The sequence below is a fragment of the Panulirus ornatus genome, chromosome 44 (assembly GCF_036320965.1).
Source record: "Panulirus ornatus isolate Po-2019 chromosome 44, ASM3632096v1, whole genome shotgun sequence".
Lineage (NCBI taxonomy): Eukaryota > Metazoa > Arthropoda > Malacostraca > Decapoda > Palinuridae > Panulirus > Panulirus ornatus.
This window is the reverse complement of record NC_092267.1, coordinates 3,975,596-3,998,135: the sequence shown is the minus strand read 5'-3', so window position 1 is coordinate 3,998,135 and position 22,540 is coordinate 3,975,596. Positions and strand designations below refer to the sequence as shown.

Here is a 22,540-nt window from a genome sequence, read left to right as displayed (position 1 = left end):
AATGAACATACCAGGCACACTCAAACTTAAACTGGAGGAGGGGGAGCTGGGTGGTTTGGAGGGTTTAAGGACTGATATTATTATGGGAAGTTTCCAGATGTTAGGAATATTGTTGCGTAGCCAGGAGTAGTTGAAGATATCTGTAAGCGCTTGAACCGCAAGTGGGCCATGGTGTTCTATGTGAAATTTTGACGTGATATCAGGACTTGTATCAGGAGAGTTCTTTCAGGTTTTAATTGCACTTCTTGTAACCAAGGGAGAGAGGGGTTGGTGGGTAGCTGTTTCTGGATGGATTTTGTGTACTGGAAGATATCTGTTAAGTGCTTGAACTGCATATAGGCCATAATGTTTCATATGAAATTTTGATGTGATGTAAGGGCCTGTAGCAGGACAATTCTTTAGTTTTAATTGCTCTGCTTGTATCCAAGGGGGGAAAAGGGTGAGTGGGCAGTTGATTCTTGATGGATTTCCTGTTTAGGGATGCGATTACTTTGTGGCTGATTTTCTGAGAGTTTCAAACGTATGTTTGCTTGGTCTTTGGGAGAAGGACTTTGATTGTGATGGGTCAGAAATGCTTCACGAGTAATAGCTGGACTGGTGCAACATTAGAGGATTTTCTTTAATGTATACCAGAGTTGGTTGCTGTGGGTCTTAGATGGTGAGGAAGGAATGCTAGTTTTCAGTTTGTTTTTCAAAGATAAGGATAGTGATGGTGATTTCTAGAACATGTATGGTTTCTTTGCCTTATGCAAGAATCTCATTTTATGCATAGCAGATGCTACTGTGATGGAAAAAATTCTGTTTGATGCATACAGCACACAAAAACAGTGAATGGCTTAAGGAAGATGGTCTATAAAGAATTTCCAATACTGAGGGAAATTGTCTGCTCTATGGTAATTATGGGTGAAGGCTTGAAGTTCACAACTCAAAAGCAACTAAGATTTCAGGGTTAACTTGGCAGAACCACTTTTGGTTTGCAATCGTTTACCTGTCAAACTCCAAGTGCCAAACTGTTCATTAATGGATATCTTAACATGAATAATAAGATCAGACTCATCTCCAAGAACCTTTTCATACTTGAAATACATAACCCCTCCCTTACACATATTTGCAAGAGTAATCACCTGCCATCCTTAACTAAAATGCCACTAACTTTTAATATTTTTTCAATAAATCCATCAATTTCTTTCTCAGTGTCTTCTCCATATGAAACAGTATGATGGTGGGTGATTATCTTGAAGAAACTGGTCTGTATTCAGCAATATCAAATTAGCCATTCTGTTGTTTTCATTTATTTCTATGTTAGCTGAGACAGCATGAGCAACCAAAGCCTTAATCAAGGCTATCTCATTAATGCTATGTATGAACATACACACACACACACATGTATTTTTTCATGCGTATTCGTCATTTCCCATGACATCAAGGTAGCGTAAGGAACAGATGACGGAGCCTTTGAGGAAAAAATCCTTACTTGGCCTCCTTCTCTGTTTCTTCTTTTGGGTTATCAAAACTGGAGGGAAGGATTTCCAGCCTTTCACTCCCACCCCCTTTAGTGGCCTTCTACAACACACAGGGAATACGTGGGCAGTATTCTTTCTCCCCTAGCCCCAGGGATAATATATATTTAGTTAACAAGCTTAATGATATCCATGTTGATTTTGATTTCAAACTAGTTCTGATGTTTCATCCTTGTTCACAAAAGTTCCAGTTGATGACCTCTTAGAATATTTGGTTGATGGATGATACTAATTTACTTGTTTCAAATTGTTTCTATTGAATTGATAAAATTGTGTATAAAAGATGTGTCTTTCAATTCAATGGAGAATATTATCCCTCAGAAATTTGGTATGGTGATGGGTAACCCTCTTTCACTAGTATTAAGTAAGCTTTACATGGAATTCTTTGACACAAAATTACCAAGGGATATCTTACCCTCTAAGGCAATTTGGTGTAGGTATGTAAATGATGTTCTTTGTGTTTGGCCAACATATGAAAACTCACAAACATTTCTACCTTCACTTCACAATTCATCACCTTCTATTAACTTTACTATAGAAGTGGAAAATAACTATGTTACCATCTTTAGATTGCATGATCCATAGAGATAGAAATAAGTTCAAGTTTAGCATATACAAAAAAAACCATCAATGTTTGTTCATATACTCATTATTACTCAGCTCAACATGACACAATTAAATTATCATCATACCAATTTATGTTCGTTAAGGCATTATGCATATGCAGTCCAGAATTCACTTTTAAGTTTGAGAAGATATATTCTACTGGATCCAAGTTAAAGTATCCTAGATCTTTCATTGATGAATCCCTGAAGTTGGCAAAGACATCATTTTATAGAGTTAAACACAAACCTCCCTTTGATACCAAAAATCTTTTACTCCTCCCTTTTAGTGATAATTTTACATTACTTCCCAGGTTGCTTAAGTCCTTTAATGTAAATGTAGCTTTCAGCAATAACAATACTGTGAAGAAAATCTTATCAAAAACTCACTAGAAAATTCTGTGGGCTGTGTATACACAATTCCTTGTACAAACTGTAATGTGTTTTATGTTGGGCAGACTGGTAAGGATCTTTATGTTAGACTTAAACAACATAAAGTATAAGAGCTGGAGAATAATCAAATGCTTTGTTTAATCATGTTAAAAATCATGAACATTGTACTGACTGGAGTTATAACTATTCAGTTATTAACTGTACCTCCTCTACCATGAGAAATATCATGGAATCTTCTATTAATAAACACGCAAAAAATTGTGAAAATACTTGTGAAGGTCTATACAAATTGGATAGCTTTACTGTAGCCAAATTTGTAAACAGTTCCCTTTCTTGTCCGCATAATAAAAATTGTATCAAAAGCATGTTGCCTGACCTGAACAACACCATCCTGTCAGTAATGCTTGTTTACCAATGGCATCTTAGTTGTCTCTTCCTTATATATATCAACTGACCATCATACATCCAAATAATTTTTGTATCTTTCCTGACGATGTGATCATGACACAAAAGTACATTTGGGAACTTGTGTTTCATTTTCTTGTGCTTTCTTTGCATATACTAGATCATGCTAATCTCTGTGACCTCTGCCTCTGACACATAAATCCTCTTCCTCAGCCTTTCTTCACTTATTCTCTCCATATGCCCAAACCATTTCAACACACCTTCTGCTGCTCTCTGAACCACACTCTTTTTATTATCACACATCTGTCTTACCCTTTCATTACTAAATCAAACCACATATTGTCCTCAAAAATCTAATTTCCAATACATCTACCCTCCTCCATACAACCCAATCTATACCCATGCCTTGCAATCATATAGTATTGTTGGAACTACTACTCCTTCAAACATAACCACTTTCTGCTCCGAGATAACATTCTCTCTTCCCACACTTTCTTCATCGCTCCCAGAACCTTCGCCCCCTTCCCCAATCCTATGACTCACTTCCATGGTTCCACACACATACATTTATATCTTGGCCTAAGCCAGGTATGCAGTTTATCAACCAACCGCAAGGGGTGGATGAACAGCCAAGTTGACTATGGACCAACTGATGCAACCAGGATTTGAACCTATAAGCTCGCCCTGTGCAGCCTGTGAATGGGTTATAGTCAGGAATGCTAACCACAACACCATGGAAGTCTATGGTTAGGGTTTGCTTATCACACACAAAGTACTCACTCACTTCCATAAATAATAATGTCGACAGAGGGCTTCTTCAGTGAATACAAAGAAGAGGAAAGAAGAAATATGATGGAGGAAAGAATAGAGAACAATAAATGATGAAAAAATGGCAATTTTCAAAGTATACGTACAGAAGAATTTCATACAGGGATCACAAAAATAAGGTTCAGCAAAAGACATTTCTATAATTACCTGTACATTTAAATACACATCTAATCTTGACATCCCTTTAAAGAATTATATACAAGGAATTGGTCATCTTCAAATATCTTTTTTAGCAATGTTTACCATGAAGTATGGCTAGTCACATGATTCTGAAGATGAACCTATTACATCCAGTGGAAACGTGCACCATATCGGGCAGTGCCATGGGCTGGTTCCTCAGGCAAAGGCTGTGCACCATCAGGGAACTCCAAGGGGCCATCTTCTTCAGGTTTAGGCCTAAAAGTTTCAAAAGTTATTTCAAAAATGTGTAGAGGAAATCATTCAATCATTAGAAGTATACATGTTGTTTCTCTACATATATAGAACATAAGAGCTAAAAGACTGACTCATATGCAAAAAATTATCATAAAGGTCAAGCTTCACAAGTTATTTCTCACAGTGAAACATGGTGCTGCAAGAAAAAATCTCCGTACACATCACTATGCAGTCTACAATCCAGCCAATGAAACATAACTCCACTACTCATTATATGTAGTTCTCTACATGTTTGTGAAGCTGTTATAAAAAAGTGAAATTTTAGCCTCCTTCAGAGACAAAGTAAAAGACATGAACTGCTTACTAGTTGAACTGTCTATTTTTTTTTTTTTTTTTTTTATACTTTGTCGCTGTCTCCCGCGTTTGCGAGGTAGCGCAAGGAAACAGACGAAAGAAATGGCCCAACCCCCCCCCATACACATGTACATACACACGTCCACACACGCAAATATACATACCTACACAGCCTTCCATGGTTTACCCCAGACGCTTCACATGCCTTGATTCAATCCACTGACAGCACGTCAACCCCTGTATACCACATCGCTCCAATTCACTCTATTCCTTGCCCTCCTTTCACCCTCCTGCATGTTCAGGCCCCGATCACACAAAATCCTTTTCACTCCATCTTTCCACCTCCAATTTGGTCTCCCTCTTCTCCTCGTTCCCTCCACCTCCGACACATAATAAACAAAATTAAGTACAAGCACTAAAAGCATAAGCAGTAAGAAATATAGACATCTCTCATCTATAATAAAATTCAACGCTTTCTTACTATACATGGTGTGGGAGGCAAGTTGTTAGAAGCAGTGAAAAGTTTTTATCGAGGATGTAAGGCATGAGTATGAGTAGGAAGAGAGGAAAGTGATTGGTTTTCAGTGAATGTTGGTTTGCAGCAAGGGTGCTTGATGTCTCCATGGTTGTTTAATTTGTTTATGGATGGGGTTGTTAGAGGTAAATGCAAGAGTTTTGGAAAGAGGGGCAAGTATGAAGTCTGTTGTGGATGAGAGAGCTTGGGAAGTGAGTCAAGTTGTTGTTCACTGATGATGCAGCGCTGGTCGCTGATTCGGATGAGAAACTGCAGAAACTGGTGACTGAGTTTGGTAAAGTGTGTGAAAGAAGAAATCTGAGAGTAAATGTGAACAAGAGCAAGGTTATTAGGTACAGTAGGGTTGAGGGCCAAGTCAATTGAGAGGTAAGTTTGAATGGAGAAAAACTGAAGGAAGTGAAGTGTTTTAGATATCTGGAAGTCGATTTGGCAGCGGATGGAACCATGGAAGCGGAAGTGAATCATAGGGTGGGGGAGGGGGCGAAAGTTCTGAGAGCATTGAAAAATGTGTGGAAGTCGAGAACGTTATCTTGGAAAGCAAAAATAGGTATGTTTGAAGGAATAGTGGTTCCAACAATGTTATATGGTTGCGAGGTCTGGGCTATGGATAGAGTTGTGCGGAGGAGGGTGGATGTGCTGGAAATGAGACGTTTGAGGACAATATGTGGTGTGAGGTGGTTTGATCGAGTAAGTAATAAAAGGGTAAGAGAAATGTGTGGTAATAAAAAGAGTGTGGCTGAGAGAGCAGAAGAGGGTGTTCTGAAATGGTTTGGTCACATGGAGAGAATGAATGAGATATACATAAGTATACGTATGTAAGTAGGAGAGATGGCCAGAGAGCGTTATTGGATTACGTGTTAATTGATAGACGCACGAAAGAGAGACTTTTGGATGTTAATGTGCTGAGAGGTGCAACTGAATGGATGTCTGATCATTATCTTGTGGAGGCGAAGGTGAAGATTTGTGGGGGTTTTCAGAAAAGAAGAGAGAATGTTGGGGTGAAGAGAGTGGTGAGAGTAAGTGAGCTTGGGAAGGAGACTTGTGTGAGGAAGTACCAGGAGAGACTGAGTACAGAATGGAAAAAGGTGAGAACAAAGGAGGTAAGGGGAGTGGGGGAGGAATGGGATGTATTTAGGGAAGCAGTGATGGCTTGCGCAAAAGATGCTTGTGGCATGAGAAGCGTGGGAGGTGGGTTGATTAGAAAAGGTAGTGAGTGGTGGGATGAAGAGGTAAGATTATTAGCGAAAGAGAAGAGAGAGGCATTTGGACGATTTTTGCAGGGAAAAAATGCAAATGAGTGGGAGAGGTATAAAAGAAAGAGGCAGGAGGTCAAGAGAAAGGTGCAAGAGGTGAAAAAGAGGGCAAATGAGAGTTGGGGTGAGAGAGTATCATTAAATTTTAGGGAGAATAAAAAGATGTTTTGGAAGGAGGTAAAGAAAGTGCATAAGACAAGGGAGCAAATGGGAACTTCAGTGAAGGGGGCTAATGGGGAGGTGATAACAAGTAGTGGTGATGTGAGAAGGAGATGGAGTGAGTATTTTGAAGGTTTGTTGAATGTGTTTGATGATAGAATGGCAGATATATGGTGTTTTGGTCGAGGTGGTGTGCAAAGTGAGAGGGTTGGGGAAAATGATTTGGTAAATAGAGAAGAGGTTGTAAAAGCTTTACGGAAGATGAAAGCCGGCAATGCAGCAGGTTTGGATGGTACTGCAGTGGAATTTATTAAAAAAGGGGGTGACTGTATTGTTGACTGGTTGGTAAGGTTATTTAATGTATGTATGATTCATGGTGAGGTGCCTGAGGATTGGTGGAATGCTTGCATAGTGCCATTGTACAAAGGCAAAGGGGATAAGAGTGAGTGCTCAAATTATTATTTTATATTTTTTTATTATACTTTGTCGCTGTCTCCCGCGTTTGCGAGGTAGCGCAAGGAAACAGACGAAAGAAATTGCCCAACCCCCCCCATACACATGTATATACATACGTCCACACACGCAAATATACATACCTACACAGCTTTCCATGGTTTACCCCAGACGCTTCACATGCCTTGCTTCAATCCACTGACAGCACGTCAACCCCGGTATACCACATCGCTCCAATTCACTCTATTCCTTGCCCTCCTTTCACCCTCCTGCATGTTCAGGCCCCGATCACACAAAATCTTTTTCACTCCATCTTTCCACCTCCAATTTGGTCTCCCTCTTCTCCTCGTTCCCTCCACCTCCGACACATATATCCTCTTGGTCAATCTTTCCTCACTCATCCTCTCCATGTGCCCAAACCACTTCAAAACACCCTCTTCTGCTCTCTCAACCACGCTCTTTTTATTTCCACACATCTCTCTTACCCTTACGTTACTCACTCGATCAAACCACCTCACACCACACATTGTCCTCAAACATCTCATTTCCAGCACATCCATCCTCCTGCGCACAACTCTATCCATAGCCCACGCCTCCCAACCATACAACATTGTTGGAACCACTATTCCTTCAAACATACCCATTTTTGCTTTCCGAGATAATGTTCTCGACTTCCACACATTCTTCAAAGCCCCCAGGATTTTCGCCCCCTCCCCCACCCTATGATCCACTTCCGCTTCCATGGTTCCATCCGCTGCCAGATCCACTCCCAGATATCTAAAACACTTCACTTCCTCCAGTTTTTCTCCATTCAAACTCACCTCCCAATTGACTTGACCCTCAACCCTACTGTACCTAATAACCTTGCTCTTATTCACATTTACTCTTAACTTTCTTCTTCCACACACTTCTCCAAACTCAGTCACCAGCTTCAGCAGTTTCTCACATGAATCAGCCACCAGCGCTGTATCATCAGCGAACAACAACTGACTCACTTCCCAAGCTCTCTCATCCCCAACAGACTTCATACTTGCCCCTCTTTCCAAAACTCTTGCATTTACCTCCCTAACAACCCCATCCATAAACAAATTAAACAACCATGGAGACATCACACACCCCTGCCGCAAACCTACATTCACTGAGAACCAATCACTTTCCTCTCTTCCTACACGCACACATGCCTTACATCCTCGATAAAAACTTTTCACTGCTTCTAACAACTTTCCTCCTACACCATATATTCTTAATACCTTCCACAGAGCATCTCTATCAACTCTATCATATGCCTTCTCCAGATCCATAAATGCTACATACAAATCCATTTGCTTTTCTAAGTATTTCTCACATACATTCTTCAAAGCAAACACCTGATCCACACATCCTCTACCACTTCTGAAACCACACTGCTCTTCCCCAATCTGATGCTCTGTACATGCCTTCACCCTCTCAATCAATACCCTCCCATATAATTTACCAGGAATACTCAACAAACTTATACCTCTGTAATTTGAGCACTCACTCTTATCCCCTTTGCCTTTGTACAATGGCACTATGCACGCATTCCGCCAATCCTCAGGCACCTCACCATGAGTCATACATACATTAAATAACCTTACCAACCAGTCAACAATACAGTCACCCCCTTTACTGAGGTATAAGTTTGTTGAGTATTCCTGGGAAATTATATGGGAGAGTATTGATTGAGAGGGTGAAGGCATGTACAGAGCATCAGATTGGGGAAGAGCAGTGTGGTTTCAGAAGTGGTAGAGGATGTGTGGATCAGGTGTTTGCTTTGAAGAATGTATGTGAGAAATGCTTAGAAAAACAAATGGATTTGTATGTAGCATTTATGGATCTGAAGAAGGAATATGATAGAGTTGATAGAGATGCTCTGTGGAAGGTTTTAAGAATATATGGTGTGGGAGGCAAGTTGTTAGCAATGAAAAGTTTTTATCAAGGATGTAAGGCATGTGTACGTGTAGGAAGAGAGGAAAGTGATTGGTTCTCAGTGAATGTAGGTTTGCGGCAGGTGTGTGTGATGTCTCCATGGTTGTTTAATATGTTTATGGATGGGGTTGTTAGGGAGGTGAATGCAAGAGTTTTAGAAAGAGGGGCAAGTATGCAGTCTGTTGGGGATGAGAGAGCTTGGGAAGTGAGTCAGTTGTTGTTCACTGATGATACAGCGCTGGTGGCTGATTCATGGAAGAAACTGCAAAAGCTGGTGACTGAGTTTGGTAAAGTGTGTGAAAGAAGAAAGTTAAGAGTAAATGTGAATAAGAGCAAGGTTATTAGGTACAGTAGGGTTGAGGGTCAAGTCAATTGGGAGGTAAGTTTGAATGGAGAAAAACTGGAGGAAGTAAAGTGTTTTAGATATCTGGGAGTGGATCTGGCAGCAGATGGAACCATGGAAGCGGAAGTGAATCATAGGGTGGGGGAGGGGGCGAAAATCCTGGGAGCATTGAAGAATGTGTGGAAGTCGAGAACATTATCTCGGAAAGCAAAAATGGGTATGTTTGAAGGAATAGTGGTTCCAACAATGTTGTATGATTGCGAGGCGTTGGCTATGGATAGAGTTGTGCGCAGGAGGGTGGATGTGCTGGAAATGAGATGTTTGAGGACAATGTGTGGTGTGAGGTGGTTTGATCGAGTAAGTAATGTAAGGGTAAGAGAGATGTGTGGAAATAAAAAGAGCGTGGTTGAGAGAGCAGAAGAGGGTGTTTTGAAATGGTTTGGGCACATGGAGAGAATGAGTGAGGAAAGATTGACCAAGAGGATATATGTGTCGGAGGTGGAGGGAACGAGGAGAAGTGGGAGACCAAATTGGAGGTGGAAAGATGGAGTGAAAAAGATTTTTTGTGATTGGGGCCTGAACATGCAGGAGGGTGAAAGGAGGGCAAGGAATAGAATGAATTGGATCGAGGTGGTATATCGGGGTTGACGTACTGTCAGTGGATTGAATCAGGGCATGTGAAGCATCTGGGGTAAACCATGGAAAGTTGTGTGGGGCCTGGATGTGGAAAGGCAGCTGTGGTTTTCGGGCATTATTGCATGACAGCTAGAGACTGAGTGTGAACGAATGTGGCCTTTGTTGTCTTTTCCTAGTGCTACCTCGCACACATGAGGGGGGAGGGGGATGGTATTCCATGTGTGGCGAGGTGGCGATGGGAATGAATAAAGGCAGACAGTGTGAATTGTGTGCATGGGTATATATGTATGTGTCTGTGTGTATATATATATGTGTACATTGAGATGTATAGGTATGTATATTTGTGTGTGTGGACGTGTATGTATATACATTGTGTATGGGGGTGGGTTGGGCCATTTCTTTCGTCTGTTTCCTTGCGCTACCTCGCAAATGCGGGAGACAGCGACAAAGCAAAATAAATATATTTTTTTTTTATACTTTGTCGCTGTCTCCCGCGTTTGCGAGGTAGCGCAAGGAAACAGACGAAAGAAATGGCCCAACCCCCCCCATACACATGTATATACATATGTCCACACACGCAAATATACATACCTACACAGCTTTCCATGGTTTACCCCAGACGCTTCACATGCCTTGATTCAATCCACTGACAGCACGTCAACCCCGGTATACCACATCGCTCCAATTCACTCTATTCCTTGCCCTCCTTTCACCCTCCTGCATGTTCAGGCCCCGATCACACAAAATCTTTTTCACTCCATCTTTCCACCTCCAATTTGGTCTCCCTCTTCTCCTCGTTCCCTCCACCTCCGACACATATATCCTCTTGGTCAATCTTTCCTCACTCATTCTCTCCATGTGCCCAAACCACTTCAAAACACCCTCTTCTGCTCTCTCAACCACGCTCTTTTTATTTCCACACATCTCTCTTACCCTTACGTTACTCACTCGATCAAACCACCTCACACCACACATTGTCCTCAAACATCTCATTTCCAGCACATCCATCCTCCTGCGCACAACTCTATCCATAGCCCACGCCTCGCAACCATACAACATTGTTGGAACCACTATTCCTTCAAACATACCCATTTTCGCTTTCCGAGATAATGTTCTCGACTTCCACACATTCTTCAAGGCCCCCAGAATTTTCGCCCCCTCCCCCACCCTATGATCCACTTCCGCTTCCATGGTTCCATCCGCTGCCAGATCCACTCCCAGATATCTAAAACACTTCACTTCCTCCAGTTTTTCTCCATTCAAACTCACCTCCCAATTGACTTGACCCTCAACCCTACTGTACCTAATAACCTTGCTCTTATTCACATTTACTCTTAACTTTCTTCTTCCACACACTTTACCAAACTCCGTCACCAGCTTCTGCAGTTTCTCACATGAATCAGCCACCAGCGCTGTATCATCAGCGAACAACAACTGACTCACTTCCCAAGCTCTCTCATCCCCAACAGACTTCATACTTGCCCCTCTTTCCAAAACTCTTGCATTTACCTCCCTAACAACCCCATCCATAAACAAATTAAACAACCATGGAGACATCACACACCCCTGCCGCAAACCTACATTCACTGAGAACCAATCACTTTCCTCTCTTCCTACACGTACACATGCCTTACATCCTCGATAAAAACTTTTCACTGCTTCTAACAACTCTCCTCCCACACCATATATTCTTAATACCTTCCACAGAGCATCTCTATCAACTCTATTATATGCCTTCTCCAGATCCATAAATGCTACATACAAATCCATTTGCTTTTCTAAGTATTTCTCACATACATTCTTCAAAGCAAACACCTGATCCACACATCCTCTACCACTTCTGAAACCACACTGCTCTTCCCCAATCTGATGCTCTGTACATGCCTTCACCCTCTCAATCAATACCCTCCCATATAATTTCCCAGGAATACTCAACAAACTTATACCTCTGTAATTTGAGCACTCACTCTTATCCCCTTTGCCTTTGTACAATGGCACTATGCACGCACTCCGCTAATCCTCAGGCACCTCACCACGAGTCACACATACATTAAATAACCTTACCAACCAGTCAAAAATACAGTCACCCCTTTTCTTAATAAATTCCACTGCAATACCATCCAAACCTGCTGCCTTGCCGGCTTTCATCTTCCGCAAAGCTTTTACTACCTCTTCTCTGTTTACCAAATCATTTTCCCTAACCCTCTCACTTTGCACACCACCTCGACCAAAACACCCTATATCTGCCACTCTATCATCAAACACATTCAACAAACCTTCAAAATACTCACTCCATCTCTTTCTCACATCACCACTACTTGTTATCACCTCCCCATTTGCGCCCTTCACTGAAGTTCCCATTTGCTCCCTTGTCATACGCACTTTATTTACCTCCTTCCAGAACATCTTTTTATTCTCCCTAAAATTTAATGATACTCTCTCACCCCAACTCTCATTTGCCCTTTTTTTCACCTCTTGCACCTTTCTCTTGACCTCCTGTCTCTTTCTTTTATACATCTCCAACTCAATTGCATTTTTTCCCTGCAAAAATCGTCCAAATGCCTCTCTCTTCTCTTTCACTAAAACTCTTACTTCTTCATCCCACCACTCACTACCCTTTCTAATCAACCCACCTCCCACTCTTCTCATGCCACAAGCATCTTTTGCGCAATCCATCACTGATTCCCTAAATACATACATATATATATGTATATATATATATGTGTGTATATATATATATATATATATATATATATATATATATACACATAAATGCCCATACATGCACATATGCATACACATACACCTACATATTTACTTTATTTATTTATCATACTTTGTCGCTGTCTCCTGCATTAGCAAGGTAGCACAAGGAAACAGACGAAAGAATGGCCCAACGCACCCACATACAGATGTATATACATACATGTCCACACACGCTCATATACATACCTATACATATATATACACACACAGACATACATATATACACAAGTGCATAATTCACACTCTCTGCCCTTATTCATTCCCGTCGTCACCCCGCCACACATGAAATGATAACCCCTTGCACCCGCATGTGAGCGAGGTAGCCCTAGGAAAAGACAACAAAGGCCACATTCGTTCACACTCAGTTTCTAGCTGTCATGTATAATGCACCGTAACCACAGCTCCCTTTCCATATCCACACCCCACAAAACTTTCCATGGTTTACCCCAGACGCTTCACATGCCCTGGTTCAATCCATCGACAGCATGTCGACCCTGGTATACCACATCGTTCCAATTCACTCTATTCCTTGCACGCCTTTCACCCTCCTGCATGTTAAGGCCCCGATCACTCAGAATCTTTTCCACTCCAATCTTTCTACCTCCAATTTGGTCTCCCACTTCTCCTTGTTCCCTCCACCTTTGACACATATATCTTCTTGGTCAATCTTTCCTCACACATTCTCCATGTGACCAAACCATTTCAAAACACCCTCTTCTGCTATCTCAACCACACTTTTTATTACGACACGTCTCTCTTACCCTTTCATTACTTACTCGATCAAACCACCTCACACCACATGTTGTCCTTAAACATCTCCTTTCCAGTACATCCACCCTCCTCCGCATAACTCTATCTATAGCCCACGCCTCGCAACCATATAACTATTCCTTCAAGCATACCTGTTTTTGCTTTCCAAGATAACTTTCTCGACTTCCACACATTTTTCAACGCTCCCAGAACTTTCGCCCCCTCCCCCACCCTATGATTCACTTCCGCTTCCATGGTTCCATCTGCTGCCATATCGACTCCCAGATATCTAAAACAATTCATTTCCTCCAGTTTTTCTCCATTCAAACTTACCTTCCAACTGACTTGTCCCTCAACCCTACTGTACCTAATAACCTTGGTCTTATTCACATTTACTCTAAGCTTCCTTCTTTCACACACTTTATCAAACTCAATCACTAGCTTCTGCAGTTTCTCACCCGAATCAGCCACCAGCGCTGTATCGTCAGCGAACAACAACTGACTCACTTCCCAAGCTCTCTCACCCACAACAGACTGCATACTTGCCCCTCTTTCCAAAACTCTTCCATTCACCTCCGTAACAACCCCACCCATAAACAAATTAAACAACCATGGAGACATCATGCACCCCTGCCGCAAACCTACATTCACTGAGAACCAATCACTTTCCTCTCTTCCTACTCGTACACATGCCTTACATCCTCGATAAAAATTTTTCACTGCTTCTAACATCTTGCCTCCCAAACCATATATTCTTAATACCTTCCACGAAGCATCTCTATCAACTCTATCATATGCCTTCTTCAGGTCCATAAATACTACATACAAATCCAATTGCTTTTCTAAGTATTTCTCACATACTTTCTTCAAAACAAACACCTGATCCAAACATCCTCTACCACTTCTGAAACCACACTGCTCTTCCCCAATCTGATAATCTGATCTCTGCACATGCCTTCACCCTCTCAATCAATACCCTCCCATATAATTTCCCAGGAATACTCACCAAACTTATACCTCTGTAGTTTGAGCACTCACTTTTATCCCCTTTCCATTTGTAGAATGGCACTATGCAAGCATTCTGCCCATCCTCAGGCATCTCACCATGAGTGATACATACATTAAATAACCTTACCAACCAGTCAACAATACTGTCACCCCCTTTTATAATAAATTCCACTGCAATTCCATCCAAACCTGCTGCCTTGCCGGCTTTCATCTTCCGCAAAGCTTTTACTACCTCTTCTCTGTTTACCAAATCATTTTCCCCAACCCTCTCACTTTGCACACCACCTCAACCAAAACACCCTATATCTGCCATTCTATCATCAAACACATTCAACAAACCTTCAAAATACTCACTCCATCTCCTTCTCACATCACCACTACTTGTTATCACCTCCCCATTAGCCCCCTTCACTGATGTTCCCATCTGTTCCTTTGTCTTACGCACTTTATTTACCTCCTTCCAAAACATCTTTTTATTCTCCCTAAAATTTAATGATACTCTCTCACCCCAACTCTCATTTGCCCTCTTTTTCGCCTCTTGCACTTTCTCTTGACCTCCTGCCTCTTTCTTTTATAGATCTCCCAGTCATTTGCATTATTTCCCTACAAAAATCATCCAAATGCCTCTCTTTTCTCCTTCACTAATAATCTTACTTCTTCATCCTATCACTCACTAACCTTTCTGATCTGCCCACCTCCCACCCTTCTCATGGCAAAAGCATCTTTTGCGCAAGCCATCACTGCTTCCCTAAATACATCCCATTCCTCCCCCACTCTCCTTACATCCTTTGTTCTCACCTTTTTCCATTCTATGCTCAGTTTCTCCTGGTACTTCCTCACACAAGTCTTCTTCCCAAGCTCATTTACTCTCACCACTCTCTTCACCCCATCATTCTCTCTTCTTTTCTGAAAACCTCTACAAATCTTCACCTTCGCCTCCACAAGATAATGATCAGACATCTCCCCAGATGCACCTCTCAGCACATTAACATCCAAAAGTCTCTCTTTCACGTGCCTATCAATTAACACGTAATCCAATAACGCTCTCTGGCCATCTCTCTTACTTACATACATACACTTATGTATATCTCTCTTTTTAAACTAGATATTCCCAATCATGTTCTTTTTCAGAACATAAATCTACAAGCTCTTCATCATTTCCATTTACAACACTCATGTACACCTTTGCATTCAAATCACCCATCACTATAACCCGGTCTCGTGCATCAAACTACTAACACACTCAGTTACTCCCAAAACACTTGTCTCATGATCTTTCTTGTCATGCCCAGGTGCATATGCACCAATAATCATCCATCTCTCTCCATCCACTTTAAGTTTTACCCATATCAATCTAGAGTTCACTTTTTCACATCCTATCACATACTCCCACCACTCCTGTTTCCTTGCTCCTATCCTCTCACTAACCCCTGACTTTACTCCCAAGACATTCCCAAATCACTCTTCCCCTTTACCCTTGAGCTTTGTTTCACTCAGAGCCAAAACATTCAGGTTCCTTTCCTTAAACATACTACCTATCTCTCCTTTTCTCTCATCTTGGTTACATCCACACACATTTAGACAACCCAATCTGAGCCTTCGAAGAGTATGAGCACTCCCCACGTGACTCCTTCTGTTTCCTCTTTTAGAAATTTAAAATACAAGGAGGGGAGGGTTTTAGCTAGCCCCCACTCCCGTCCCTTACAGTCGCCTTCTACGACACGTGAGGAATGCATGGGAAGTATTCTTTCTCCCGTATCCCCAAATAATTAGTTTCCTGGAAGTTACCATTTTCTCTAGAGAAACAATTAGGACAGAGTGCATTTCTAGAAACATTACAAAAGTGTTTACCAACAGCCACCAAAACCAGCACAGCCACATAATCACAGGACACAATTTGTCTCAATCATAAATTTTATGCATTATTATTTGCTGTATGGTGATTTATCTGCCCTAAAACCTTTTAATGCAAAATATTTCTAAAATTGTTAATAAAATATCTAAGGCTTCACACATTCCTATAACACTGCCGAGTTATGGTCATTCTTTCCAACTGTCTTCCACCAAGGTATGATCATTCTTAAAAAAAAAAAGAAAAGAAAAAGAAAAAAAAGCAAAATTGCTTAGTGTTATAACTTGTAAGTGAAACAAGTGCCTGATGAAGGTAAGGTATTACAAGAAACATATCACAGATGAAGATGTGGTAACCTTGGAGAAAAGTCTCAGAAATTGGAACTACAATACACTATTATGATAAGAATTCATATGAGAAAGGGTAATGAATGCCATGAAATGACTCTGAGATGCAGATTTATGTACTAACAAGGAAAAAAGTTGCTACCACAAGCAGTCCTATGCAATATATCCCCTACCTTTCTTAAAATACCCTTGCTTCTCACTTATTCGACACTCAGTCACTTCTATCATCTATCAATCACAACTTGTTCATATATTTTTCTTGGCATACTTTGACTTATCCTCAATAAATGCTACATAAATTCTCAGCACCTTTTCCTCTGAATAAAGGAACAATAACAGCTTTCATTCAATTCTAAAGCACAACCTTTTGTTTCCAGGTGATTTTCCTACCTTCAACCTCATTATAGCCCTAATTACCTCCAGTCTTGCTATAAAGGCTCCTGCAATTGCATTTGTTTCCATTTCAACCTCCATACCCATGGATGTAGTACCATCTGTCTCCCCTTCTCCCACATTCATCAGTTCTTCAAAATACTTTTTCCATCTTCCTTTCACTTCCTCCTTTTGATTCAGCAACTTCCCTTTCTTACCTCTCATTAACATTTCCACTCTTACATCCACTTCTTTGCACTTACACCTCCTTCCAATACAATTTCTTATTTTCCCTATATTTTTCATTCAACTTTCTTCCAAAATTTTTATTTATTCTCTTTACTTTCCTCTACTGGCTTCTTAACAGTCCACTTGCATACCTTATATTCTTCCCTCCTTAGCTGAACTTCCACTGGTACATTCCTTTTCAACATGCTTTTTTTCTATTTTCCACAGCATTTGTAATTCATCTGTCCACCATGCATTTCTGTTTTTATTCTTATATCTCATGACCCTGTATCCAACTATTAATTCTACAACTTTTAAGTCTTTCTCTAAATATTTTAAACACATTCATACATGACTACATCCCTAAATTAATGGCACTTCCATCTAAACTCTTGGTCACCCTTCTTCCACACTTCTTGCATTCTTTCTGATTCCTCTTCTTGTCTGCCAACACTTACCTCTCCATTCTTTCTTACACTATACCTCCACATGTCTTTTTGTACAATAACGTTGCAATTTTGCTCTTCAATCTAACCAAACAGCTTATTCATGAGTATTCTTCTTATTACGGACTTATTTTGAAGCATAAGAGTCTTCACAAAGTCATCCAGGACATGGAATTTCTCTTTTGGAGTTTATCCCTCAGGACAAGAGACTTTTGTTTCTATCAAGCTTTTTTCACATTCATCTTTGATACTGCATGTATCTTAACACCCATCCTGACCTTCACCCCCCACCTCCTTTCTTTTGGATTCTCACTCAACACAAATTTCATCTGTCTGGGTCTCTTCTGCAGTCACTTAAATAAAATGCACTCCTATATCACCTCTATATAAAGAGGATTGCAAATAATGTGCTGTAGTGTCTTACCTTTTGGTATCTACAATTTTAGGTCTGCAGAAGTAGCCAAGCTCAGGGCGCTCCAGATCAAGATTATCAAGAACGCATTTATCAAAGATGGACTGAGTGTTGCGGCAACTGTGGAGAGAATAAACTGATGATAAGTTTTTCAGTGGTAATAACATATTTACTGGGGTCCCTAGCATGAAACAAATGGGATATTTTGGCATTTCTGTTTGTAAAAGCAATATTAAAATCTGGTTAACAAATGCATACAGACTATTAGACACTTATTTACAGGAGGTGCCAACACCATATAACAAGTTAAAATTTCTGAAATCTATATGTAAAAGGATGGCTTATGCTTGACAACTTCTGTAATATTTGCCGTCATACAGTCTGTCTCCTTAACTATTCTCTTCATGTGGGACTCTTGCAATCGGTTAAGGATGATGTTGATGCCCAAGTCCTTCTCACCCACAGAATTCCGAAGCTTACTTTTTCCTAGATAATATCGAGGCATACTTTCACCCTGTCCCATCCTCATTACTTTACATTTACTTGGAATGAACGTCATCAACCATGTACCAGACCAACTCGGAGTCTGTTTAGCTTCCACTGTAAGTTGATGCAATCCTCCTCACTTTCACTTCCCTCATGAGCTTTCCATCATCTGCAAACATATTTTAGTGGCACAAGTCATATACATAGATCATGAAAAGTTTGGAGAAGGCCTCTCTGTGTCCTTTGTTCCCTTCCAAGGAACCACTGAAGGAGTTTCACCTTATTCCTACCTGGTGCTCCTACTGCTTAATCAGTCCCTAATGCCATATAGCATCATACACTTTCTGGTAGCCTAAATACTAACAATCCAAGACAGAACACACACTCATATAAATCTAAGAGGTTTGTTATAGATGAACTTCCCTAAAATGGTGCTGTTTCTAACTTTGGTAGTTTCTCCTTTGTAAAAAGTCTTCCATTTACTTTCTAATTATCAATGGTCAATAAAATTTTAATTGTTTTTTTTTGCCCCATGAACTAAAATAGGTGGACTTTATGGTACTTTTTATGCTCAATTTGAATCTGTATTTAGAATTTTTCTATCAGGCATAGTTTTTAGTGAAAGAGCAATTAAATTTCACAATGAGTGTATATTACTCATTCATAAATAAAGTTGGTATTACACTAAAAAACTTACTTCTACAATGTACAAGTATATGATGTTTTGCTATATTTGGCCTCAGGACATCCCTCAGTGTTCAGCAGTAATCTACCAACATAGAGGGGCTACACTTTCCTTGGTACCACATTTCAGTGACCAAAATGTCCTGGTGAAATGTCTAGCTGTGCTCATCACTAACTGTCCCATGATCTGGGAAAAAGTCTAAGTGGGAGTCCAAAAAGTGGATCTTTATGCAGATCTAAAAAACTATGGGAAATAGAGAAATTATGAAAACATATTTGGATTCAGTGTGCAAAAATACATAGAGAACAAATATTTTTTCCAAGGGACAAAATCTTTGCTGACCAGCATTATCTTTTCCAGAACTTTACAGACCACACTTTTCAGTGAAAACAGTGCAAAGCCTGTGATGCGTGGTGAAATATTTTATGTAATTTTCATCTATTATTCACAATGTGTCATGCTACAAAGATTCTTCAAAAGTTTGATGTGTGTAACTTTATACAAATAAAAAAATTGTGCAAGTAAAGTGATCTTAGTTTTATAACCAGGAACTTATCAAAATAAAAAAAGGTAAGCAAATGCGCTATAGTGAGATTAAGTTAGAAAACTTACAAGCGATACTCTAATTTCTTGGATGACTTGTCCAGACAGTTAGCATACTGACTGAATTCTTCCAAACAAGTCTTCTTAATTGCTCTTAAAAAGTTTAGGGAACATGCAGTTACTGCTTTCCCTTCATCCAAACACTTGCGAGGGTCCTTCTCTTCCTTACGACAAAGCATAAATTCCTGGAAGCAGAAAATAAAGAATCTAAAAACTAATCATATGAAACATTAGTTACAAGGAAATTTGTGTTTATTTCACCTTGACCAATTAGCTATAAAGACAATGACATTACTGAAAGATTAAAATTCAAGTCACTGAATTTACCACTATGTCACTGTAATCATTAAATATGAATTTAGAGTGACATCAGGCACAAACATGGTACCCTTTTTGAAGTATCAAGCTAAAAACAGATATGGAAATATGTATGGATAATATAAGGTTTTTGACAATACTGTACTGATTTTGAGATTTAATGGCGAATTTTAAGATAAATGTGCAGACATGTAGGATTTGAGAAATGAAACATGTTTTCACTGGTGTTCAGTAAGCATGAGAAATTTTCTGATATTTTCTTAGAATATCAAAGTTTGAGCCTTTCAACTCTGTGTTTCCAGAAGAAGCACTGGTGTTCCCCAACCAAATGTTTAACTGTATGGTTAAGAGAATGCTTTGTAAAATGGTCATCTTAAACCCATGTTGCAGTACATGGGTGTTCGAAAAAGACAGATCCTAAAGCATTCTCTTCCTTTTTCTTTCTTTTGGACTAAAAAGAGTGAAGATTGAAAACTAGTCCAATGCATTTCATTGCAGAGAAATTATGTAATAGCCAAGATACCTCATGGATATATTGTGGAGTCTTCAGGGGTCTTCATTGACACAGCCTGGGCTGGGCCTAGGCTGTTGGTCAACCATGCTGTTGGAAACCATATCCCTAAAATTTTTCTTGACTGTTTATCAAGGTTTCCAACTCCAGCCCAGACTTGAGTGGGGCAGATCTCTATCCATAAATCTATACAGACATATGAACTTATCCAACATATCTGCAAAACTTGGATTCAGTCTGACAGAAATAATATGAAGCATGATGGTGTTCAGTATAATGCATCAATAATAAAGGAAATTAAACATTTCTAGAGTCTATATGTAAGTTTTCTTGTATCACAGCTTCATCTGGCTTGTATACTGATATACAAACTGAAGAAAGCTCTACAAGATCTGGACAAGCACCAGGTGAATGTTTTTTGTCAGACGTCCAAACGACAGTCATTTTTCTAGTGGCCATGCATAGAACAAGGTTATTAGAAAATGTTTGTTACTATTTGCTAAAATGGCATGAAAGGGTTATGGATGCATTATTTACATCTCAACCGCTCATTTGAAGCATTTTTGCCTCAACATTTCTCTACTTCAAAACCCTGCCCACTTTCCGAGAACTTAAAACCAATGGAGTTATAGGGCCTATACATATAATCCCCGACTCTGTATAAACTATATACATTGTAAGGAATTCATTCAATAATTCAAAAAAAGGTTCATCATATTCTGAAATTTTATCCATGATTTCTCAAAATGTTCAGCACAATATATAATCAAAATATACCGGTCACAGTCAGAAAAATGCGCTGCCAACATGCTGCCAAATTTCAACAATCAGACTACATTATGAATACATGGAAAAGTCTTAAAAGGTCCTCAAACCTCACAACCCAGACTGGGCCCAGGCTGCTGAGTTGGCTCACTGGTTGACCAAACTGATGGATGACGAATAAAATGTCCATATCTTTCAACTCTCACTTCACTTACTAAATGGAGTTCTTAAGGGTTCTAATGATATCTTACGAGTCCAACACCTGTGTTTAAATGTAAACATTTCCCCCGGTGGCCATAACCCTTATTACCTTATATAATAGAGAGTGGCAGTGGGTTCTATAGGGGTAGTAACAGCAAGACAGAATATGGGTAGGTCGGCAGAACAGAAACCAATGCCATTTCTATAATCATAGATATATATATATATATATATAACATTTGAGATATTAATAGCAATTTCCTAAAGCTCGTTTCGACATGGAACTACAAACAGAACATTTACTATTCGATATATCCGATGATGAAGTAGAAATTAAGGAAAATAACTGCTGGGCTTAACGTTTTGATCGACCGATGCCAATCTGTTGGCAAAATAACCACAATCTTTAATAAGTCGGTAACACTCGTATTACTACACTCTACCTATGTATACTATAATTCTAACGACCCCACGAGTAGTTTCTACGCTCGAAAAGCAATTAATAATATCTTGTAGATCTCTCCCGGTGTTGGTACTCGGGGGCGAGAACATGGTAACTTACATTGTTCTGGTTCTCGCAAGTTTTCCCCATGTGAAAGGCCGCCGCCCTTAATGCAGGCGTGCTGATGTTAACCTCTTCAACCGTGAGTTCCTCCTCAGTGGGTAGTGTGAAGTCTTTGGTGAACATTTTGTCAGCGTAAAGGACACGGACTGAACCGCCACAGCTGATCAGGAATAACAACAAATGACTTAACCGTCTCCAAGTATGAAACGGTTTTGGGGACAAAATCCACTAAATATATATTTACATCTATAATAATGATAGGATACATATAAATTAGATGATTAGATAAATATGGACATATATAATGATGCAATTCTCTATAGACTACAATCATATTATAAAAAAATATGCTACAAGTTTTATGATGAAGTACTTCTCAACCTAAAATCTTATCATATTCATAGTTGAGTCACGACTTTCTG

General features: G+C 39.9%; 1 protein-coding gene across 1 annotated transcript; it reads right to left on the bottom strand.

The window, feature by feature from the left end:
- Positions 1 to 3,868: 3,868 nt before the first annotated feature.
- Positions 3,869 to 22,304, bottom strand: ND-19 (NADH dehydrogenase [ubiquinone] 1 alpha subcomplex subunit 8). Its single transcript, XM_071687635.1, has 4 exons — positions 22,116 to 22,304; positions 19,768 to 19,943; positions 17,997 to 18,104; positions 3,869 to 4,144 (listed from the first exon to the last, which is right to left on the bottom strand). The coding sequence occupies exons 1-4, from the start codon at positions 22,239 to 22,241 to the stop codon at positions 4,033 to 4,035; spliced, it is 522 nt and encodes a 173-aa protein (XP_071543736.1). The 5' UTR covers positions 22,242 to 22,304; the 3' UTR covers positions 3,869 to 4,032.
- Between the last annotated feature and the right edge of the window lie 236 nt (positions 22,305 to 22,540).

Excerpts from the sequence above, each read along its gene's own strand:
- ND-19 (XM_071687635.1), bottom strand. The coding sequence starts at position 22,241 with ATGTTCACCAAAGACTTCACACTACCCACTGAGGAGGAACTCACGGTT. Across the intron at positions 18,105-19,767 it reads AAGAAATTAGAGTATCGCTT|TTGCCGCAACACTCAGTCCA; the intron begins GTAAGTTTTCTA and ends TTCTCTCCACAG. Across the intron at positions 4,145-17,996 it reads AAAATTGTAGATACCAAAAG|GCCTAAACCTGAAGAAGATG; the intron begins GTAAGACACTAC and ends TGAAACTTTTAG.